This window comes from Leptopilina boulardi, unplaced genomic scaffold (genome assembly GCF_019393585.1).
Source record: "Leptopilina boulardi isolate dan_hultmark-lab unplaced genomic scaffold, ZJU_Lbou_2.1 LbouV2_278, whole genome shotgun sequence".
NCBI classification, from domain to species: Eukaryota; Metazoa; Arthropoda; class Insecta; order Hymenoptera; family Figitidae; genus Leptopilina; species Leptopilina boulardi.
Window position 1 is genome coordinate 3378254 of NW_026137838.1, and position 26215 is coordinate 3404468.

Genomic DNA, 26215 nt, shown 5'->3' on the forward strand with positions numbered 1-26215 from the left:
ACTAATGATTATACAAATATTAATATCATTAATGAAAATAATTTCATTCAAAAAAAAAAAAAATATTGAAAAAAATTATTTTATACGTGAAATTTTTTTTTTAGTAGATGATATAAAATAATAATACAATAAATAATACAATTAAAAAAATTATTTTTAAAATAATAAAGTAAGTCAGTGTATTTGTCCGTCACATCGAAGTTATATTTTATCTTTTCATTTTCTTTTGTTCTCTAAAAGCGATTTTTTTTCTTTGCAAAAATTTTCTTGCAGAAATACTTTCATTATAATCATAAATTTAAAAAAAAAGTAATTACAATTATTTATAACATACGTGTATGGCATTCTGAAAATAAAATCACTATATTGAATAAGATAAGATAAAAATAATTAACAATGCCTTTTTAAAACCAGAATTTTTTATATAATAATAATAATCGAGTGATAAGTACCTGTTAGGATTTCAAGCTACTATATATATTATACAGGTTCAATTTCCTTAAATGTTTAGAGTCAACAATATTTCGAGTGTCAATAAAAGATTGTTATTCTCATTTTTTTTTTATTATACACAATAACCTGCAGTTCTGATAACAAGTAGAATTTTGCAATTTTTATCAAAACAGTTTTTTATACAGAATTTTTTAGTTTAACAAATTGTCATTTTACCGAATCGCTAATTAACTAACAGTATTTTTTTTGCCGAATTTCGATTTAATCTAATTCACACTTAACCGAATTAAAAATTCGTTTAATCAACAATTGGATTATAGATGAAAATTCAGTAAATATAAATAAAAATAGTGTTAAATTGTTATTTCGTTAAATGGTAATTCGTAAAAATGACAAATAGGTCAAATGGAAATTTACTTAAAAAAATCAATTCGATTAATATATATTTTTTTTTTTTTTTTGTAAAATAAAAAATTTTGTCAAAATAAAATTCGGGCAAAATTTTCTCTCGGTTCCGCAAATATCAGCAGAAATATATGAGTCGTACGTTTGTAAATGCAAAAACGATACGGATTGATTTGTGATAAAAAGTGACGTATTGAGTACCAGGAAATAAATTCCAAGTTTGCTTGAAATCCTAATGACTTTTTTTTTCCTTTTATAGAAGTGTATCTGCACAAGATACTCCTCTCTTTTTATTATCTATCAGACTTACTTTTATTTATTTTTTTAATAATAATAATATTAATAATAATAATAATAATACACAATAAATTATTATTGACCCCGAACATTTACAATTTATCGTCATAAAGTTCTTTTTTTTAATGTTATTGATGGGAAATTATTTACATGAGACTTATCATTAAAATACAGGCTTCCATAGTGTGTACATATGCATTTGTCATTTACTAGAATACTGTACAGAATATGTGTGTTGCTTATCTTAAGAAATCAAAAAATTGTCGATGTGACTAGAACTTGCAAAATAATAGTCTCTCGCATTATTATTTTTTTTTTTCATTTTCTTTTGGAAGCATAAAATAGTATAAAATATCTCACACGATTAAACTTAACGATTGTACACTTATATCGGTTTCAGTTTTTTTTTTTTACGAGAATATGACTCATTTTCTAAAACTACCAAAAAGTTGAAAACATTGAAATTTGTTTTTAATTTCCTAAAATTGTATAACATTATCTAGTCCAGACTATATTGAACAAAAAAAGGAAAAATTAGGATAAAATATAGATGTACAAAATGAAGATTTTGAAGTTTTTTTGGGTTTGAAATTTTGCTTCATCGATTTTCAGAATTAAAATTGAATTGAAATTTAGATAATTTTGTTTTATCACAGTCAACTATGATTATGCACTGGGTCGATAGTCAGTTACAGTCTTTAGGAATGTGTATATATCCTTAAAAGTTGGTCGTTCATCTTCATCTCTTTGCCAGCAGGAACACATTACTTTATAAACGTCCTCGGGACACATCATTGGTTTTGGCAAAAATACCTGAAATTATTTACAAAACAATTAATCAAAATTGTTCTCTAAAAAAAATTCATTTTAATAAGATTACTTTTTATTTGCTTTTCTTCAATTATTTTTAATTAATTAATAAATATTTACTTGTAATTCCTCTCCATAATACATGAGTTCAGCATTTTGTATGACTTGTTCGTTGGAAAGATGTTGAAATGGTTTTTCTCGCGCAAAACTCATGACTTCCCATAATGTGACAGCGAACGACCAAACGGTACTTGGACAGGTGTATCTATCCTGAAATCAAAAGGGTTTTTTTTTTTTTTTTATTTTTTTTTTAAATGTGATTATATACAGCTGGACTGAAAAAATGTTGTGTTGATTAAAAGGGAGACCAATTGACAATTTATTTGATAACGTACCAATAAAATACTTTCCCACGAGAGCCATCTGATTGGAGCTAAAGGTCGTCCACCTATGTCGCTGTAGTCTTTTTTATAAAGGTCACTGCACATGGCAATGTCTGTCACTTTTACGGTGTAATTTCGTCCTAGAAGGCAATTTCTCGCCGCCAAATCCTTATGCACTAGATTTTTCGATTCCAGAAACTTCATACCCGATGCTATTTGCAATCCCATGTAAAGTAGACAACTTTGACTGAAAGGAATAATATTTAAAGATTTCTTTTTTTTTTAGTATTTTGTTTATTTCTCATTTTTAGATAAAAATTGAATTTACTAAAAAAAAGAAATAAGAATGGTAATTCGTAAAAGCTCATTTTTACTACAAGTGGAATTTAACGAGTTGTTTGTTAGTTTGGTTTTTTAAAAAAAAGTCTTCTTCGAATTTTTAAAAACATTTGACCCAGGAAAATGTGCAACGTAAATTCCTAATTAACCCCCATTCTTTAAAGTATACAAAAAGCACCGGAATAACAGAGGGAAAAAAAAATCTTTAATATTGTTTTTTATTTTCATCTATGAAATGTAGTCATTAAAAAAGCTTTCACAATGTGAGAAAAAAAAATTAAGAACAAAGTTTTGTTCTACTTGCATAATTTTCTCTTGTGAAAAGTTTCATCTGCTCAAATGATCTCGGGAAAATTGTTTTAAAAATTGAAACAGATTTATTTTTATTAATTAAAATTAATGCTCATTAATTAGTATTTAGAATTTAGTATTTAGAATTAAAAATTTTAATTTAGGCTAATCAATTTGATTAATTAATAAATAGATGAGTGATTGTCTATTAAACTGGGATTTTAGTTTAGTGATATACTTAATAAGGACTTAATGGATATTATCTGGAAATTTCTCAACTAGAAAATTTTACGCGCTGTTGTTGTCGATGATATATAGAAGAAAATTGATTTAATCAAAATTATCGAGCGTTCGATATATTAATTACCTGAGTAAATTGAGACTGCAGTTTGGCCTCTGTATTCCAGTGAGCGGCTCACTGTATTGTAAATAATGAGCAAGATCGCCAAGCTCCGTGTACTCGATTATCGTCCAGGGCGTTGCTGGATCTGCTGTGCAAACACCCAGAACACGAGCTACGTTTGGATCAGAGAGGCCAGACAGAAAGCGTACTTCCCTCATAGCGTCACTTGCATTACTGCACTTGCTCTCCTTGTTAGAAGCTGGTACTCGAGCAACAATTAATCTCAGAGCTTCAGCATCGTCAATTTCACCTAAAGTCGTTGCTGCACAAACTATTACCTAGATGAAAGGAGAAATAGACTCAGTTTTTTTTTCGGTGTCTTCTTTACTTTTATCAGATGATGATGATAGCTTTCTGCTTTAGTCTTTTGTCTTTTCTCTATACTTGGTATTTTAAATACTGATACAAAGATGCTGCTGATGATGATGATGATTATAATTATTAGATTAACAGTACTTAAAATTATATTCAGAGATGATTGACTAAATTATTTGATTTATCAGTGGTTTTAAGAAACTAATTGTAATTAGTGGTAACCAATTTTTATGACCACGGAGAAAAATGAATTGCTACAAGAAAATTTTAGTTGCTGCTACAAAATTTTAATTGCTACAACAAAATTTTAGTTGCTGCTACAAAATTTTAATTGCTATAACAAAATTTTAATTTCCACAAGAAAATTTTACTTGCTGCTACAAAATTTTAATTGCTATAACAAAATTTTAATTTTCACAAGAAAATTTTAGTGGCTGCTACAAAATTTTAGTTGCTACAATAAAATTTTAATTGCTACAAGAAAATTTTAGTTGCTGCAACAAAAATTTAATTGCTATAACAAAATTTTAATTTCCACAAGAAAATTTTAGTTGCTGCTACAAAATTTTAATTGCTACAACAAAATTTTAGTTGCTGCTACAAAATTTTAATTGCTACAAGAAAATTTTAGTTGCTGCTACAAAATTTTAATTGCTACAATAAAATTTTAATTTCCACAAGAAAATTTTAGTTGCTGCTACAAAATTTTAGTTGCTACAATAAAATTTTGTTTCTTACAACAAAGTATTGTTATACCAACGAATATATTAGTATTACCAACGAATTTGTTACTACAACAATACAGATTTGTTGCAGTAACCATACAAAATTTTAGTTACAGATTTCGTAACTACAATATTTATTTTTCTCCGTGCAGTAATGATCATTAAACTATTATTCGGATAATTAGCAAAAAAAAAATATTTAATAAAGAAATCCAGAAAGGAATGTGTTAATGAAATAATGAAATGGGTTAAAGTAATTAAATTTTGGCAGTGGTTTTTAGCAATATGTTTTTTTACCTCTCCAATATGACTGGAGCCAAGTTTCTCCATTGTATGTAGACATTGGTGTGGTATGTTTGTAGGTTCAATTTCCCTGCACTTATACGGTTTATTCATACTAGGCGCGATATTCCAACTGACAACAGGTGCTGGTATCTGGAATCGCAAAAAATTCTTCTTGATCAAAATACAATGGATAAAATTGAATAAAAGTTTCGGTGTTTCTTGTAATTTTTGACCATCCGAACAAAAAATGTAAAAAAAATTAACAGAGAAATTGACATTAATTAACAGAAGAACCTTCAGTTAATTAATGTTAATCCGTTTTTCCCTTTACTTTTTTTTGTATGAAGAAGGTCGAAAACTACGAAACCAAAACCTTTTTTTTTGTTCCTTTAGCTTACTTTATGTTTTTCTTTTGGGGCAGTGTTCCATCTTTTTGAATGTCCATAATCAGAATCACGATGACGAATTGACAAATTAATGACATTAGGTCTCACTGGTGAATTATTATAAGTTTGTAGTGTTCGATAATGTTGAGTTTGACGAATTGGCGAATTTGACGATGATGATGACGATGAACATTCGGATTTTGACTTTAGACGTACATTAATATCAGGACTGTCGAGATTATTTAATTTTTGCGGTGAATCTGTAAGGAAAATTTTTGGTAAAATTATTGACTATATAATAATTTTTGTTCTCTTTTGACTAATTTAAAATTTCAAACTCGTCCTTGAGTAATGATAACTGATTTTTTGGGGGGAGATCATTTTCCATGATAAAGAGATGCAATTTTCTTCTTGATTAAACTCTTGTGACTATACGTACCAGAATTCGCAACAACCGCATAAGTAGACTTGTACTGTGAGTCTACCAGAGGAGAATTAAACTGCTCCATCGTCAGTGGTTCGTGCATGCTAACGTCCTCCGGAACATCCGGAGAGACGTGGGCGTTGTTGTTTAACATTCCACCCGGGGTCAAATTTAGAAGGAAGTCCTGTGAAATGTTAAATACAATTTTCCTTTTAATACAATTTTCATAATGAACCCTTCTACTATGTATTGTTCACTGAAAAAGCTTTTTCTTTAGATCGTTTCCATAAATTCCGCTAATTTGTACTTTTATTTATTTTCTATTGTGGAAAATTGTTATCAATCGCTTACATAATTTATAGGATTTCATAAAAGGATATAAATTATTATATAATGAAAATTTTGAATATGATTCTATAATGTGCGATTCATATTACATATATATTTGTTAATTAGTGTTAAATTATAAAATTTAGTTGAAACAGTTGTAGCACATATATATATATGTTTGTTAATAATATTGTTCTCTATATTGGTATTAAAATGGATTGGCTTTATAAAGGACATAATGAGAACTTCCAGATCTATTACAACAAGTCACATACTATTGTCGATTAACTGTTATTACGAATTGCGTACATTGCTATACATAATTATTGTATGTCTATATATGGATATATGATCATCATAAATAATTGCCCGAAGGATATGATGATATTCATTGACGTATATATATATATTTAATGAAATAAAACTCACCGGAAATTTGAGTTTCATGTTGATTGCAAATCCAAAGGGATTTTTTAACACTGTCGGTGAACTTTGTAGTTTTTGTCGACGGCTCAATAATAAAATAATAACAAATACTAATAATAAAAGTAATGTTACTGCTGTTAGAACGCCAATTAAAACCTCCACGTATTCTTTGCCCTCTTCTCTTGCAGTTACTGAAAGAAAATATGATTAAAAATTAATTTTATAATTTTATTTTCTATGGAGAAGGAAATTAAAAAAAATATATTATTATAGAAATTTTAAACATGGCATTCTTTTGTAGGAGATAAAAAATTTTAAATGTTAATCGAGGGAGCTGAAACGTTAAATCGTGGTAACTTATGCGGAAGGATGCTCGGATGAGTAGACATTTTAAATTTTTGACGTTTTTCACTGGCCACCAAGATAAAATTAGTAAAGCACAATCCAGTTCAGTAGAAGGTATTACGGTTGAATTCAAACTTCATATCTCTGTTTTTTTTTTTTTTTTTTTTGCTAAATGTTCTGTTCCTCTTTTATTTACACCTGCTGGGCAAATCATGTGTTTTTAAAAAATAGAAAATTTCTCTATCAGCTCGTAATTTGAAAGATTACACGTTTTCCAAAAAAAATACATACTTTGAAAAATGAAAATAAAAATTGTTTTATTTTTAATTAAATTAAACTCTTGATATCGATTATTTTAACCATTCGAGTATCTTTTCTCAGAAGTTGACGTACAATTCATTTAATTATTTACGTTTCGTGAAAGTTGGCTCTCAAATTATAAAGCTCACCAACAGTGGAAGTTGGTTAGTTTGGATGCCTTTTAATCGCGTTTTCCCCCAGTATACACAGAATGACGTGCTTCATTTTCGTAATGAAGTCGCACAACTCGTGCCAAAATCGAAGACGTTTTTCGGTAACGAGAATGCGCAATTGCTTACCTGTTTAATTTTCAAGAATAAAGGCAAACATTTGGGTAAAAGTTTTGGCTTCTCTTTTGCTCTCTTAGAGAGAAAGATGATGAAACTCTACATGTATATATATATATATAGTCGAAGAAAAAGCTGACTTCCCTTTTGGAATGTGTAATTATCTTTGGAAAGTAAGCACTTGGTGTAACTTTGTCTATTTGTACGGAAACTGACTTGTGAGCTAAGTACCAAAGTACGCTGGACAAGTTACCTACTCGTTTGTAAGTTGAGGTCCACGTCCTGGTTTACTCGAACCTCCCCATTACTAATTTTGGACACAGTCTCCTCTGTCACGTTCTCGAATGGATTGGCTACAGTAAATAGAACATCTGTATTAGACTTGAAATTTATTTCGCCATTTACATTTAGAAAGACAATGTTTATGTGACAATTTCATTTTCTTTGGTAAACGGTCACTTTTGTTTCCCAATCAAGGAGAATTTTCCTTTTCTTTTTAGATAATTTAAAAGATTGTTTCTTTTATTTATACTTACATTCCTCGAATGTTATTTCACTGATTATTATCCATCTTGCTGCAAAGTAAAGATGAATTTTGACGTATTGACCAACTTGACTGTGTAAATTAATCGATACATTGCGAGCGTTCTCCAAAATTGTGTCAGGTATATAGGAATATGAAATAGGCTCTTTTTCTTTATCAAATTCATCGGTTTCGCTAAACCAAACTTCTGCTTTTGAAAAAACCTAAAAAATATTTTCAAATTATAAAAATAATTTTTTAAAATTTTTAAAATTTTTTTAAAATTTTTAAAAGAGAGGAAATATTTATAAAATCAAGAAATTAGATATCGTACCTGAACATCTCGTGAAAAATAATTGTTGGTATATATGTGAACGGCGTTGAAAACTCTGAGATCGTCGAATTGGAAAATGAGCTCGATGAAGTTGTTAAGAAAAATATCGCGCATCCAGGCAACCCAACCACTACCTATAGAAAAAAAAATACTTGATTAACATTTTCTGCCTGTGTAATATCTATTTTGAGTTTCACTCAGATTCATGTAATCATTCATTTTCGTATAATTCTTTTTTTTTTTTTTTTTTTACTGAAAATGCCGAGTTGATATCAATTAAATTAATGCAAATGCACGAATTGTCAATTAAAGTGCAAAACAACTTTGTAATAATTGTAGGTAGTCACTATAAAGTTTCTCGACCTTCTATCTTTTCAGAGAGAAATTTATATATACATATATATATATTTGCATTTTCTAACTAGACCCGACTTAACTTTGATATTAATTAAACTGAAATATTAAACTATTTCACTTTAACGTAATTAGTTTTACTTTAATTACTTTGTCATTCCTTTTAAAATAATTGCATTTTATATGTATTTTTTTTAACGAATCTGAGAAGTTGAACATTCTTTGATGTATTATAAAGAATTATTAAATCTATAATTATAATTCTAAATTCAAATTATTATTTATAAGTAATTTTTTTTTATTCTTTTCTACCTCTAGTAATGTTCAGATTTTCAAAATAGAAACAAAGCTAAAAGAAAGTACAATTTAATCGGTGTTAGAAGTTTTTTTTTTGGAAAAAATTTTTCATTTTATTTGCATCGAATTTTCAGATATGTAATTTTCAGTTCTTCGTTTATTGATTCCTATTATAGAGGGAGATAGAGTGGAATATGAGGCAGACAATGAGAAATCTATATTTGAGTGATTGTTGATTATAACAAAAGGAAAATTGAATAAGAATGAGTTATTGTAGTTGGTGACCTAATAAAAGTCGATGATGATGTGCTTTATTGCTAAAGTGGATCAGAGAATGTATATGTGTGTTTATATTTGGTTTAGTGACTTGTAGTGATGAAGGATTAGATGGTTAATTAAGTATCTGCGGGAAATAGAAAGCAGTGCATCGTTGCAAGCATTAGAATTACCTCTTCCATATCCGGTATCCATCCTGTAATTATCGGCACCGGTCTCTCCATCGATCAGTCGACCTAAGCCTCCAGAGAGTATTCCAGATTCTCTCACTCCATCGTAAGAACTGTCGCTCAATTCGGGCATTGGTGATTCTGGCATTGTATAACTTATTAAGCCACCTGTAAATATGCAAATTTCATCACAAAATTAATAATGAACTAATTAATAATTAATTAATAACAATTTTATTTTTATATATAATTTTTGAATTTAAAAAATAAAAATTAATTAATCGTAAAAATCGATGAATCGAAATAAAATTTTTGTACATATATTAAAAAAAAATTTTAAATCACGCAAAGAAAAGTGTGTTAAACATTTTGCCATTGACCCTGATAATAATTGTAACATACATCTGAATAAACTTGTTTTTTTTTGTATTAATATTTCATATATTTATTTTGCGATATAAATATGAATTTTTTTAAAAAATGTTTTTGCGATTTAATTTCCATATTTACGATTATTTGTAGGTAGCAGATGTTCGATTCACTTAATATAGGGAAAATCTTAATAAAAATTTGCTATGTTTTTAACCATTAAAAATTAATTAAAGATTTTTATCACATTGTGTTATTTTTTTTTTTTTAGAGAATACATTAAATATTTTTAATATATGTTGTAAAATTTGTAACATTATTTCGAAAAATTTCAATATTGAAAGTGGATTATTTTTCCTTTATTAAAAATAAGTAATTGAAAATTTAAATATTAGAAAAAAATAATTCTATAAATCTGATAAACTTTTCGTCATAAAAAAAGAATAAAATTTTAATAATAAAATTTAATAATTAATAAATCAACGAGTAAATTGTTTTAAATGGAAAGTGTTTATAAATAACGAGTAATTTTTATTATGAAAAATAACAGGATGATATTAGTATAAATAGTTAGTGGGAAATCTAATAAAGATCTTTAATGAAGATAGTGATTAAACGTCATGATTTTCATGAGTTCTTATAATGGTTGAGTGGCTAATTTTGAGGTGAGCAAAAAGGAAATAAGGCCTCTCCTTTTCTCCCCTTCAACCCTCCGTCAATCTTTACATATAGTGAGAAAATTAATAATAAATTGCTAAAATAGCATACTATGCACACGATATACTATGCATGGATCGTGTTTAGAATCACCTAACTGCTCTCAATATTTTACGGCACAGTAGCCGTAATGTGTCACGCGATGTGTGGTCAAATGTTTTGGTCACTCTATATGTTTGTACTTTGGTCGACTCCAAAGCTTTCGAGACTCGTTGCAAATAATCTCGAGAAATTAATCCGCGATATATACACACCTACCAACGACATATGTATAGGGCTAAATTAACCCTTTGTAGGAGAATATGTTTAATTACAGCTAGTCAATTATTTCTCTCTCGAGATATAGGAAATATTCATTTCTGTATATATATATGTCGCTATTAATTTTCCATCCAGACATAATTTCATTGCTTTATTTGAATAATTATTCCATATACGAATACTGATGTCTTCAAGTTTATCTTGGGAAAATAATTTTAAATATATTTTTGTATCCAAATTTTTATATTAATTTGATAACTCATATTTTTGCACTGAAAAAAATTTATCCGAAATCTTCAACTACCTTTTGGTAGTTGAGTGAAAAGAAGTTAAAACAATTACTTTCTTAGTTAGTTTAACAATGTTTGTGTAGTTAATTTCATTATTTCTTAAGAAGTTAAAAATTAGTAGTACAATTAACTTAAAAATGTAGTTAGAATTTAAAACTAACTACAAAATCTTATTATATCAACTACATTCTTAGTTATTTTAACTACTTTTAAGTAGTTAATACAACTTTTAAAATTGAGTTGAGGACCTATTGTACTATACAGGGTAGTTAAAAAGTAGTCAAATCTACTACTTATTTTTTTGAGTGTGGCATGAATTTGTTGTTTTTAAATTAATTGTATAATAATATATAATATATAATATATAATATATAATATATAATATATAATATATAATATATAATATATAATATATAATATATAATATATAATATATAATATATAATATATAATATATAATATATAATATATAATATATATATATAATATATTATACTTTTATAATTTAAAAGAACTAAGAATTTTTATTTTAATTAATTTTGATATAAAAATGATATTAAATAAAAATTTACTTTTATGTAAAATTAAATAAAAATTCTAAATTAGCATTCTTAAGAGAGACAATTTATTTGATTTTTCGCTTCATTAATGATTAAAATTTTCGCTAAATATAACTGAATTGATAAAATATATATATGTATGTAAAATTATTAATTTGAACTAAATGAGGTGATAATCTATATGAACAAGATCAGCTTCGTAATTGATCGATCGGTTCTCGGAAGCAATTTCTATATAAATTGATTAATTATCACCATAGGGTAAAATTTGGACCTGCTCAATGAATAACTACTAACTTGTTGTATCAATATTAAATTAATATATGGAAAAATAATAAATAATAATCAAAAAATTCAAATTTCTTAATTAATATAAAATTATTATTATTTTTGATGAATAATTATTTTTATTAATAAAATATTTATAAAAAAAATAGTAATTATTTTAAATAATACAGTTTTATATGCTGGGTAGAATATTGTGTATATATTTTTTATTTTATCGAGTTTTTTATTTTTGATTTTTATATTTTTTTTTATTGAGAAGCAGTTTGACTTTATTTGTGTTTAAATTTAATGATGATAAAATTTTTAAGTTTTTTTTTTAAATTTATTATATTACTTTATTATTAATTAATAAAGTAATTAATTATTTAAGGTCAGTAGTTATTCAAACAGAGGTGTTCTATGGTCTAGTAATTTTTACAGTAGTAGTAGGGTGTTTTAGTCAGACAAAAAGTTCTGTAATCTTGTTTATAATTTTCAGTCAAAATGAGTTGATTGTTATAAAATTCTTCTAATTTTGGTAGTGGAAGTAAAAAGTAGTTGTAGGGAGATTTTTAAATTAGTACATTAGTAGTAAAAGATGTTTAAAGTCCGACATTCGTCAAATTTTGGCAAAATTGTTCGACAGTAGTACGAATCGATTGTAGTCAGACAAAACTTTTCTAAGTACATTTGGTCCTCAGTAGTAAAACTCGATATTGGTCAGACAAATTGTTTTAAACTCTTGTAATTTTTTTGTTGATTAGGTATATTCAGACATGAATTTTCTAAGTTCTGTATAATTGTATGATTATTTAAAAATATTTACAAAAAAAAATTTTCTAGTAGTAAAAGTCAAATTTAGTCAGACACAACTTTTCCTAATTTTGCTTTTTTTGATCTAAGTAGTAGATGATAGTTACTGTCAGGCAAATAGTTTAGATTTTTTTGTTACTTTTTTACACTATCAGTAAAAAACGAAAAAACATTTTTTTATAATTTTCAGTGGAAAAGTCATAATTAGTCAAAAAAAATTTTTTTGTTACATAATGCTTTTTTAAGTAGTATAAGTCAATGGCCTTTTTTTTAAACAGGAAATAGTCATCTTTAAAAATATTTATATTTTATTAAATACTATATTTTTGGGAGAGTCTTTTTTAAAAGTAAAATAAATTTTTTTTTTTTTGTCAAATATGATCCCCGCGAATGTTTCTTTTTCGTGGGGGAATTTCATTTTTACAATGTCTGATGATATATAAAACTTTTGAATCTCTTAATCCGTGTAATAAATTTTATTACACTTGAGCCCTTTACCTGAAAAGCTTGTCGTCCAAAAACGATGTATTCCATATATGACACACAAGGACGTTTATTTTTGGTTTTAGTTTCACGTTAAACTGTACTTAGCCGTTATGTTGATAATAGAGTTTCATGTCTTTGGGATAGAAATGTATCACTTTCTGTAATAGAAATACAGCCATTGTCTCGTGTCTTGATACCATTGAAACTATTATTTTCTCCCTAATGTCTCCCCTAGACACAATGATATAAATCAACTGAGATAAAGAACATGTTATTTATTGCCGCGTAATAATTTATGATAGTTTACAATTGTTTTCTATTTTCGTGTGTCGCGCGGTTAGATCGCAAACCAAAAGTTTTCAAGTCAAATTTATATGATTTTAATTAAGAATGAAGTAGGTACTGTCATAATTTAAATACACTTCAATTTTTAATTGGAAATTTTTTTTTTTGTCATTATAAATCATTATTCTTTTGACATCATTTTTTAGTCATTAAAATAAATCTCTTGAACATTTTTTTTTCCTCATTGTAACTTTATAATTTTTTTTTGTTCATTAAATTCATTTCATTATAGGTGTTCCAAAGTGTCGAGATTTTTCTGATTCTAAATATATCATATGTTAATTGGAGGGAAAAATTAATAATTTTTTTTTTGTTAAAAAAATTTTTTCTAAGCAAATATAATTGGAATAATTATTGTAATAAAAAAAGAAACAATGTTTTGAAAGTTTAAAATAGGTTAAGGATAATTGTACAATATAGTATCAATACAGATCAGTGAATTGTACAAATCGTTATACTTTAATGAAGTCTTTTTAATAAAATAACAGAATAAGCTGTAGATGAAATAAAAATTGATATCCAACAGTAGCGCGGATATTAGAAAAGTAAAAAGGTGTACAAAACAAGATAAAGAAATTGGATCAGCTCGTTATGCTGGAGAAAACTTTAATTGGTGCATAGTTCAGAGCTGAAAAGTGAATCGTATATATATATATATATAGAAGAAGGCAAAGGAAAAGTAAAGATGAAAACTTGGGAATACAATCTTCTTCTTCCTGATTGACTCTCTTATTCCAAAAACTCGCAACGTTTCAAACTTGAGATTTCCTTAATAATTAAATAAAGTTTTGGTAATTAAATTTTTGCACCGCGAAAATAAAAATAAAAATTTGTTTTTTAAAAATTGAATTATGCGGTTTTCGAAAAAATAAGGGAAAAATTTTTATTTTGAGGGAAAATACAGATTCAATCTATCGTAAAACATATAAGGCAAATGGATTGAAAAATGATTTTTATCCTTGATTTGGCATTATTCCGTTTTGATGGTTGAGATTTGTAGGTAATGGTTTTGGTAGACGTTGGTTTGGTGAGAGTGGCTATGGAAGCGTGTTTTAAGCAGATGCCGTGAGCGACCCCCATAAATCTGCCATTCCCGCCCAGTGAGCTCGATCTCACACGCTCTGAATGTTTCTTATAGCGCGCGAAAAGCTCTCTCATGTCGCCGTTATACTTTCAACATTCAGTAAGCGCGTGTATAATGTTAGCTTAATGTTGTTGGTTATTAGCGACCCGGAAAAATCATTTATGTAAATTCCAATATCGATATTATGTATGTGACTCACAAAGAAAGGGACCTTAAAAACAAACTAATTATAGGTTATGTTTTGATTAAAACTTTTTGTTTCTATAAAATTAGTTTTTATTTTAAATATAACGAAGACAAACATTGGTTTTGCATTAAGAGTTGCTTTTCATTTTTTTTGAAAACATAACCTACAATTTTTTGCTCCCTTTCTTCGCGACGCCTAATATATATGAATATTGTATATTATATATATATATATATATATGTTGAGAAAGTGCACTAGCGATTGCTTGGTTTTCGAAAGACCGGAAGTGCAAACCACGCTATAGAGTGGATTAATGACAAATTAATGCCAGTATGCCATAAGCGATACTGAATAATCAAAGTTCAGGGGATTTTGAAACACCACTGGTACCTCCTCGATTGCCGCAATTAATCCATCTTGATTGATTTATCAAAAATTCATAAAGTAGACGCGTAGTCAATAGTTCACATCTGTAAACAAGGGGTTTAAAAAATTTGCCGTTGAAAAAAATCAATATTTTCAATTTATGACTTTATTTTTATTAAATTCGATATTTTAATCTTAACAGTTAGAATAGCTCTGCAGAGTTTATTACTGAGCTAAAAGTAGAATTTAAAACAATATGTCTGACTGTGACTGATTTTTACTACTGAGACTTAGGAAAAATTAAAATTTTTATTAAAATTGTAAATGTCTGACTATAATTGACTGTTACTACTGACAATTATATAATTGGAAATGTCTGACTATAGGCGATTTTTATCACTGATACCAAATTTACATACTGTTGAAAGATTTGACTGACCAAAATTGTGTTTTACTACTAACACTCACACTATAACTGTCTTTTATTACTGATAAAAAATGTATGAAGAACTCGTAAACGCTTTGTCTGACTAAAACTGGCTTAAACTACTTAACATCGACAAGAAAGCAATTATATTTTAATACTGACATTTATACTATAATAATTTGGGATGTCTGACTATAAACGCCTTTTACTACTGATACGAAATAGATAATAATCTCGTAAAAGCTTTATCCGACTAAAATTGTCTTTTACTACTTGTACTCGACTATAACAACAATTACATTTATTACTAACACTTATACTACAATACTTAGGAATGTCTGACTATAAACGGATTTTACTACTAATACAAAATGTATAAAAATTAACTCGTAAATTCTTCGTCTGACTAAAACAGTCTTTTACTACTCGTAGTGATTATAATCGTCATTTTTTACTAATTGTAAATTGTAACACTTGTAAAAACTTCCTTTGACTAAAACTGACTTAAACTACTTATACTGAAATTCTTTTACTACTAGATTATACAATAATAATGTAGAATGTCTGACTAAAAACGTCTTCTACTACTGGCATGAAATCATTACTGACTTTATGAAACCTTTGTCTGACTGTAACTTTACTACTACAAAATTATTTTAAAAAAATTGTCTGACTGCAATTGACTTGTACTACTTGTATCAAAATTAGATAACTAGAAAAATTCTATCTGAAAGATTACTTCTTTTGAGAATTTGTTAGAGCATTTGTTTCAAACAAATATTATTAATTTTTACAATTTCTAAAAAATTATTAAATTTATTATTAATAATTATTAATAAATTATATTATTATTGTAAATAATAATTGTATCCCCTACCCTCGTTTCAACTTTAGTTTTTATTAACTAAGTTAAATAGAGGACAGCTTATGTAAGATTATAAGTTCTTAGCTTAAGAAATTATTCATTAAATTTTAATTATTTAATTAAAATCATAATTAATAATTTAAAAACAATAATGATTATACAATAATATAAGAAGAGAATAATTATTAATTATAAATATTATTAATTATAATAATTATTTATACAATATTACAAGAAAAAAACAATTTTTAATTTCATAAAAGTTTGCAATTTCTTTTAATGAAAATGATTTTGATTTAAGATAAAAAAAAATGTTATATTCTATCCAATATAATTTGTCATGTAATTAAATAAATTTTAATTCAATCGGTAGAAATCGTGAAAAGAAGTAATAATAATAATAATAAAAAAAAATACGTTATTATAGTAAAGTAGTTTACCGAGTCTGAAGCGATGATAAAAATTTCACGCTTTTAGAATGGTTACCTTTAGAGAGTGAGTGAGAGAGAGAGAATTGAGGGAAAACCGAGTCGCTTCCGGCGTGTCGAAATAAACCGGTGGAGAGAGAGAGAGAGGAGTTTCCTGCTCACGTTATATTCTCCTTTTCCTATTTTTCTCTTCTACTCTCTTAGTGAGAGACGAAGACGGTTTGAGCCTACATTATTTATGCAAGTAGTATACTCACTCTGATCTTTGCAGCCTTTGAGCTCCATGCGAAGGCAAACCGTGCGCCTGTGTACGGAGTGAGGTAACACGCGTATCTGGCTCGCGAAAATCGGCGGAATAAGCTCGTGTGAAACGACTGACGACGTATCACTGTTACCAGCTAAAACCTGCAAATCAAATTATAGAGATAATTAATGATAAACAAAATTATTTCATATTTTTTTGAATTTTTTTTTACCAATTACACCGAACTTTGTGACTTAGTAATGAAAAATTAGTCATTAAATATAAAAAGTAATAGAAATAAAAAGTAAATTAATTCTATAATGATAAAGTGAATAATTATGAAAAAAAAACTAAATAAATATTCTCAAATTAAAATTAATATATTCTGAATTTTTTTTACATAGGCAAAAAAATCTTCACCTAGAACAGCGATATGTTTCACTAAAACAGCAAAAGTTTTCGCTAATCTAGAAAAATATATTGTTATTCCAGTGAAACTTATCGATGTTCCAGGTGAAGATTTTTTTTGTGTGCATTTTTTCGTTTTTTTTTTACAATTTTTTCTTGTATTTTTTTTGGAAAAATTTTTATTGTTTTCTGTCAGTAATATATAGATAAATTAAATTAATTGACGAACAGCAATTCCAATTTATAAATATAATAATGAAACAACCAGTTATTAAAACTTGGGTCTTTAATTCTTTCATTTTTTTTTAAATACCTCAATTTATTTGAAATACGTCAATGAAAATTTCCGTTTTCCAATAATTAAAGTTCAATTAAAAAGTTTTGAGAACGAGAAATTTCAATGTAAAATATTCCGATGACTTGTCAGATTTAATTTTATCTTGCGCGTAATTAATGAAAAACAAATTACAAACAATAAAAAAAAAAAAAAAAAAATTACTTAATATTGTTATAATTAATGATCTCTTTTTTTTATAAATAAAATTTGAAGACTATAATTGAAAACAAGAGAAAATTTTGAAAATTCACCATATATTAATACTAAAGTGAACCGAGAATTAATTAAAATTATTTTTGCTTTAAAACATTTTCAATTTGAGAGAAGATATTTCCATGAATATTAATTATATGAAATTTATGTGTATGAATATCATTATGAGTATAAAATTAATTTTCAAATATATGTTGAAAAAAAAAATTTGATTAAATTATTTGTAAGAGAGAATTGTTTATTGTAGACAAAGTGGGGATTTATTTTCAGTTTTTATATCGATTATTTTAGGCTGTAATTAATTAGGTTTGTTAAAATATTTTAAAAATATTTTAAAATATTTTACAATATTTTAAAATAAGATTTGCTTTATTATTTTTGAAATGTTTTTTTTTTTTAATTACTTAAATTAGATGTTGAGAAAACTGAAGTTGATGATAAACAATATAAGGTAATTTTCCAAGAAAATTTTGAACTGAATTTCTTAAAATGAAATTAGAGAATTGGTGCGGTATTTTTGATGAAGTCGGTTTAACAAACTCAAATGAAATTTGGTCCCTTTTATTTTTGAGAAATAATAGTTCGTTATTTGACGCTAATGGCCTCTTTCCTTTCCTGCCCCTTTTTCCGTTCTTCTTTTTTAGCTGCAATTCAAATAATCTTTTTCCTTTTTACTCTTTTCGAAGCTTTGTCTGAGGTTTTCGTAACGCCTAGTATTTACATAATGGGGTTATTAGCTTCATGCATCGGCATTGCAGTGCTCGGTGTAATATCCCGAATAGTGGATGAATTTCACCTCCTTTTCTTCTTTTATATATAGAAAAAAATTTCGATTTTTTTTTTTTTTTGCAAACTTGTATAACATATATTTTCTCAAGAAACGAGAAGAACAAAATCATTAAGTTACAGGTCAAAGTAAAATGGAACTTTAAACAAAAGTGAATTAAATATCCTAGAGATGAGATAAAATGCCGCTGGGCACAGCTTTCAGAACTTTTCCAACAATCTTTTTATTTCTTTCATTTTTCCTTTTCCTTTTCACCCCCCCCCCTTTTTTTTATCTTTCTTTTCACGGAAAAAAGGCATCAAAGATTTTCTCTGTAACGAATTTAATACTTGCAAAAAAAGAAAAAAAAAAAAAAAAATAAGAAAAGTGCATGTGATTCATTCTCAAGAAAAGTTCATTCTTTCGATAATGTGAAATTTGTTCGTAGGATGAGAAAAATCAAAGTTCTTGTCACAATAATCTTCTTAAGAATTTTACTTGAAAAAATTTAAATTCTTTTTCCGGGCAGAAATTAATTGTGTAATTTTAGAATTTGAAAAATTAAAAAATAGTTAATTTTGTTAGAAATTGTTTCGAAAATGTGTTTTTGATGTTTTCTTTTTTTTTTTTTACCTCTTTGCCATCCCAACTCTTGTATGGTTTCCAATCACCGAAAGTTGTTCTTCGATACTCTAGAGTATATTCCTCGACGTATTCTTGTCCTCGTCCGTGATCAAATCGACCTTGAGTCTCGATTCCAGTAACGACATAAGTTCTCTTTAAATCAATCTGCAGCCACTCTCGTACTCCATTTTCTATTTGTTTTTTTGGACACCACGCTCCGCCAGCTGTTTCTTTTCTTAATCTGAAAAAAACGATTTATTTTTTTTTTTTAATCTTAAAAAATAAGAATATTTAAAAAATATTTATTATTTTTAAAAAGATATTTATTATTTAAAAAAATATTTATTATTTTAAAAAAATTATTCTTTATTATTTTTAAAAAAATATTTTTCGTAATTTATTTTTAAATTTGAAATAAATTTTTTCCTATTTTGAAAATGGTATGCACTAAATTCAAGAATAAATTGCAGTAAAATATTCAAGTATCGATTTTGAGTATATTTTTATTTTAATATATTCTGAAAATAGTTTTTTTTTTTAAACAAAAATAACTTTAAAGTAGAGCAAGGAAACAATTTTTAGTTTTTTTTTTTTTTAATTTCGAAGTTTTTTCGTTTAGAATTTCTTTTTAAAAATACAAAAGTTTTTACATTAACTCTCGGAGTTTCTTTTTTTTTAAATTATACCCACTTTTAAGAAACAATAATATAAAGCAATCAGTGAAAGTATATAATTGTTTTCAAAAATGAAATTTATATATCTTTATATCAGTATAAAATAAAGTTATAATAATTTTCTTTTGTGTTGCGCAATACCATTATATTCGCGTAGAGATCTCGCATTCGCGAAATTACGTTTTCCGCACCGAGACCAATGCGATTTTCGCGCTGAATCTCGTTACCTGATCGTAAAAGCCGCATGACGCATCTATATATATATATAGAGAGAATGCATCTATGAATGACGGACTGAAAGCTTTTTCGGTTTTGAATCATCCGACTGTGTCACGAGTAATATTACACGTTTCATGAAAAAAAAAATATATATATCTTGAAAGTATCGCCATGGCTATTGAATCGCGTACTTTTATGCCCAAAACTAAAATTAAATTACTCACCGGCAATGATTCGTTTAATAGGGCCATCAATTTTATCTCTTTTTTGTTTAGTTTACTTTATTGTTGGTAATATGTGTTAAAATTTTTTTTTCTATTCAGATAAATTAAATTTTAAATTAAGTAAATTTAAATTCAAAACAAAACTGAAAACAAAATTTATCTGATTCAAATACTTAAGTTCAAATAAATATTTGAATCAAATAATTTTTATTTGAATTAAATAAATTGTACACCCAGAGAAATGTTTTATTTGAACCAAATATAATATATTTGAGTTAAACAAACGTATATTTGTCTCAGAGCCTACTAGCTCATTTATTTGGCGTAAATAAAATTTTTATTGGAATCAAATAAAAATTTATTTAAATCGAATAAATATTTATTTGAATTAAATAAATTTTTATTAGGCTCTGAGACAAATATATTATTTCTCTGGGTGTATTTAAATTAATTTCTTTAAAATAAATACCATTTAATTGACTCAAATAATAATTGATAAAAATAAATATTTATTTGATAATTGTAATCGATTATTTGAATAAAATAAATTTTTTTTCATTTTGAAAAAAATACCATTTTTTTTTTAGTATTTTATACAAAAATTAATTTTACATTTTCTTTAATTTAGAATTTCTTACTTTAAGAGTATAGAATAAAAAGTAAATTCAATTATCTATTTTATTAGAAAATTTTCACGAGTTATTCTCAATTTCTATTAATTTTCAGTGGCACTTTATGTAAAATACTTAAAACTAATATCAGATAGTTTAATCCGCTTAAATACTTTAACTTTAAAGCATTTAAACAATTGTTTGCAGAGTTTTAATACTTATGACCAACACAAGTTGGGTTTAGGTCACCGATAAATTTTCCGCTACTTATGAAATATCAACTCAAAGAAGAATATATATAACTAATTTTAATGTTGTTTTCTTCTTTTGTAAATTTTTCCCTACAAGAAATTCGATTATTTTCCGTCTTGATGCGATTTAATGTTTCTTCTTCTTCTTTATTTTAATCTCAATGATATTCTTTTTTTTTGTGATAAAAAAAAAAAAAAAAAAATGCAGAATTGTTGTTTTCATTTAAAATCCTATGAATGCAATGGTTAAACGTAAACATGAAGGGGGAACATTTTTTGATATATATAGGTATGGCGCGCCTCTTGATTTCCGCGGGAAACGAGAGAAATGAAATTCTGCGTACGAATAACAGCTTTTAATGGTTTAATTAAATTTGTCTGTAATTACACAACAATCATTTATGCAGAAGAGCATGCAAACAATTCCAATAAATTCCACTGCATATATGGATGCAAATGATGTTTGAAAAAAATATATGCCCGCTTAGTACTAGAAAACATTATAGTATGAGAATAAGTACTTAACATTTTCAATTGTTTGCTATACTTTACAAACTTTTCATGTTCGTCATTATTTAGTGTATGTATATGTGTGCAAATGAAAACTGTAAATTTTTCGTTATTAATTCAAGAATGTAATACGTTTAGTTTTTTTTTATTTTTCAGATTTTTGACTTTTCTTTGTTCGTTATATTTTCAAAAAATGTAAAAATGCAAATTAAATCCTTTTCATTAAAATTTTAATCAAGTTTTAAAATATGATAAATTTTCCTTATATCTAAAGTTTTATAAATATTATTGAAATCGATGATAATGTAGGACAAATATATAAAATTTAATAAATGAAAATATATAAAGTAATATGTAATTTAAATTAAATAATGGTGAAAAGTTAATAGAATATTAAATTGAAATAATTTGAAAATTAAATTAAATTGAAAATAATATTTAATAGAAAATAAATGATAAATTAATTTAATTGTAAAAATTATTAAATTAAAAAATTAATATCTAAAATAGAAAAATAAGTTCTGAGAAATTTTTTTTTTTAAATAATTTATTGCCGCATGAAAATTAGTTAATTTATCAATAATTATAAATTAATCTGAATTTAATAATTTAATTTTGAAATAATTATTGAAAAAATTAAAGTGTTTTTAAAAATTGTGACGATATTGAGAATGGGAATTTTATAAAAAGAATAGCGTTCCAGTGACGACCGATTATAGTCAGGAAAAGCAAGCTGTCGTGTTCGTCTATTGCCCTGAACAAAAGAAGAACAATTCACTGGATCGTTCGACGGTTTTAAGAACTTCTCTGTTTCAAGAACTACACTTAAATAGTGTATTAAAGCAGAACACTTCTTTTTCAGTGACTGTACACTCTATAGTTCTCTCACTTCCTTTTTCTCGAATTGCCTGAACGGAATTTCCAATGTGATTGTTTGACTTTTATCTCTTCCACAAAAGATAAAGATAATGAGCCACATGAAAATTCAGCTCGTATAAAAGTACTTTCTACTCTCTTGGAAAATGAAATATTGATTTTCTTGCAATTTTTTGATTTTTATTAAAAAAAAAAAAATAAAAAAAAAAAAAAAGTTTATTTTTTAAAAAAAATTTCACCTGCGGCATTATGTTTCGAAAAAATTTTAAATTTGGAAATTATTGTCAGTTTATTCTTAATTTCATGTAAATTAATTAATTATTATTATTATTATTATTATTAATTATTTTATATAAATCTTATAAAATGTATTTTCTTTTTGCAGATTCTATCATCGATGCAAAGATATGGGAAAAAGTAAAAAAAGGATATCTTATCTTGAAGTACAAAGGATTCTCCATATTAATGTGAGTTTAATTTTTTCAATTTTTATCTATTATATTTTTTGTAAAATTTTTGTTCATCAAAAATGTTGAAGTTATTGGCAAACTAACGAAATGTTTAAAAAGGTTTTTACCTGCTTTTCCAATTTTTAGGAATAGATTCAGTTTATTATATCGAAAAAAAAGCGGAATTAAAAATTCTTGTAAATAACTTTATAAACGAAAAATCTATATGAATTTAAAAATATGTTTATAATATAGATTATTACACGGTTTAGTGGACCATTAAAAAGAACATATCTTTCATTTAGCAAAAAAAAAAGGAAAAGGAAACTTGGCGGAAAACGCCTGCGATAGTGTCAGAGTGATTCACGCGGATGTAGGCCGAGTTACGATTCTGCAGGCGCTCATCCGGCTGACTAAAGCCATACTTGTTCCACTTCTAGAGGTCGCTTAGGTTTCTAATCTAAAGAAAACGGTTTATACCGGATTTCCCGTTATCAATAAAAAATATATAAATATAATTTAATTTACTTGATTATACATTGAGAAAAAAATTTAATTCAAATTATCAACTATATTATTAAATAAATATTTGTTTTAATTAAATAATTATTCTTTAGGTCAAATGGTATTTGTTTCAAATATAATTTAATTCAAATAACAAAATTATTGATTCAAATACAATTTAATTCAAATAAAAATTATTTGGTTCAAGTAAACATTTATTTGGTTCAATTAAATATTTATTTGATTCAAGTAATCGATTATTTGAATCACAAAAATTTTTCCTCGGTGTGTGAAAAAAAATCGTAACATTGAAAATGAGGTTTTAAACATGAAAATTTAATTGTATAATTTCTTTTTTTGGAAACTCTTTACCTTGACTTAAATGATGTAGAGATATGGGAAAATTAAGGAAGAGGTTGCAAATTAAATAAGATTTCAGGTGTATTAAATTTAAATGGTAAACTGTAATGAGGTCGGTATTAAAAGCAAGCAAGACGATAAAACGACATTAGCATTAAAAGCGTGTACTTAAAACTGGAGAAAAACTAAATAGTGTAAGCAGGAAGGAATATATATATATATATATATATATATATATATACAGACAGTGATATTATTTTAGATGCAGATTTCAGAGCAGATTTCTAATAATTAAAAATTAAAGCACGTAATGCAACCTGCAATAATCTGCCATGATTGTAAATATTATTTACGAAATTTTTATACATAAGCACGTATAAAAATTATAATTATAATTTTAGAAAAAATTTTACTTTTTATAATCTCTGAATTTGAAAGACGTATGAGAGATGAAGTTAAAAACGGAGAGATTTTTTTTTATATAAAATATATAGTATTGGATGATAGTTTTTTTTTTTAAATTAAATTAATAATTAAACTGGAAGTTAATTAAAACTTTATTTAAAAGCAGAATTACATTAAACTACACTGGTCTGAATTAATACTTTTTCACGTATTACACAGAGGGAATTATTTTTACAAGTTTTTAAATTTTCAAATTTTCAAATTTTCAAATTTAAAAATTTTAAAATTTTCAGAATTAGAAAATTAAATATTAAAAAACTGATTTTTATTTAAACTATTTTATCTCAGTTTTTTTTTAAATAGACTAGAAATTCTTGTAATTTTTTTTGTAAGTAGTAAAAGTAGGTTACAGTGAGACAAAAATTTCTCTTTTTTTTTTTTAAATAGTTAATTTTTTACCTGCTATTTTTTGGTCCCACATTGGTTACGTAGGACGATGATGCATTGATGGCAGAATCTGGAATTGCTCCAGTTTCCATTCCAAGTGGTGTGTGACATGACCCTGGAAAAAAGAAACAATTTTTTTTTTTTAAGAAATTTGTTAGCATATTTTTGATTATCATGAATTTTGTTTGGAAGTCAATACCACTGGGATTGATAAGTAGGAATTGAAAGTTTCACTTTGTAACTACGTTTACTAAGTTAGGACAAGTAGGAAATAGCCTTTAGCTCAAGACATAGCGCCACTGGGGTATTATCCAATTATTAGTCTTTCAGCCACCTTATTCACGTTTCAATTCAACCGAGTTTGTTCTCATTCACGCTCAATCTTCCCCTTAAAACTTTGCATCCGATTAAACCTCACATTCCATAAATTCATTACAATTTTATTTTAGAAAAAAAAAAATTGTTAACTTTTTTATAATTGAGAATAGTATTTTTAATTTTTTTAGAATATTAGTGATAATAATAATAATAATAATAATAATAATAATAGTAATAATATTTAAAAAAATAATAATAATAGTAATTATATTAAAAAATAATAATAATAAAAAATAATAATTTTAATACAAAATTTTCTATTATTTTACTAAAACAATATGAATTATTAATGTAGAAGATTGAATTTTTTTTTAAATAACGTACACGTACAGTTAATATATATATATATATATCATCTTTTTTCTGAAATCTTTTAATAACGCGTTTTAAAAAGAAACATAATTACTACAGCGGAGTGTCACGACTCGGTTCACTTTGATCATGTTTCTCGGGGAAATCGCATTTTTTAAAAACCGTTTTTTTCAGTTCGTGCATTTCTCTGAATTTTTTTTTTGTTGCTTTTTCTTTTTTTTTTTTGTTACGTGCACTGGCATGAGTAATAGGTATTAGAATTCTCTGTTACTATACAAAAGTATATTTTTAATTATACAGGATAATAGATTTGATTAAAAATGTGGACACGATTAGAATTTAAATTAAAAATTCTCATCATATAAAAGAAAAAATTAATCAAAATTTCCATTTGAAAATTAATTTACGAAAAGAATAGCAAAATTTTCCTGTTTTAAAAACTAATTACTTTTTTTTTTATGTTAATTATTTATTTATTTGTAAATAAAAATTTATTTTTGTATTTAACAAAATATTATTATTATTATTATTATTATATTATTATTATATTATTATTATATTTTATTCTGTATTATTTTTTTTTTGAAGGAAATTCGTTTGACTAATGGAACTGTGTTTTTTTTGGGTACAAAGAGTGTATTTAATGGTTAAATGGTAAAAGTAAATTATGAAACATTCACGTTAAAGAATGAAAGCTCCGAAAGAGTGATTTTTAGTAACGAAATGAGATCGTTTTTATTGGCTCGACAAATTAACTTAGGGGTAAAACGATCGATCCTT

General features: G+C 25.9%; 1 protein-coding gene across 1 annotated transcript in view; it reads right to left on the reverse strand.

Moving 5' to 3' along the window:
* Window positions 1-1195: 1195 nt before the first annotated feature.
* LOC127281959 (discoidin domain-containing receptor 2-like) overlaps window positions 1196-26215 on the reverse strand; it is an 85594-nt gene continuing 60574 nt past the window's right edge. Inside the window, exons 3-17 of the mRNA XM_051305985.1 lie at window positions 24758-24860; window positions 19225-19456; window positions 16881-17028; window positions 9162-9326; window positions 8062-8195; window positions 7741-7951; window positions 7462-7557; window positions 6276-6463; window positions 5532-5700; window positions 5105-5352; window positions 4719-4856; window positions 3346-3659; window positions 2361-2595; window positions 2086-2235; window positions 1196-1968 (exon numbers count right to left, since the gene is read on the reverse strand). Coding sequence (XP_051161942.1) covers window positions 1822-1968; window positions 2086-2235; window positions 2361-2595; window positions 3346-3659; window positions 4719-4856; window positions 5105-5352; window positions 5532-5700; window positions 6276-6463; window positions 7462-7557; window positions 7741-7951; window positions 8062-8195; window positions 9162-9326; window positions 16881-17028; window positions 19225-19456; window positions 24758-24860 — 2678 coding nt within the window. The 3' untranslated portion in view covers window positions 1196-1821. The remainder of the gene's footprint in view (window positions 1969-2085; window positions 2236-2360; window positions 2596-3345; window positions 3660-4718; window positions 4857-5104; window positions 5353-5531; window positions 5701-6275; window positions 6464-7461; window positions 7558-7740; window positions 7952-8061; window positions 8196-9161; window positions 9327-16880; window positions 17029-19224; window positions 19457-24757; window positions 24861-26215) is intronic.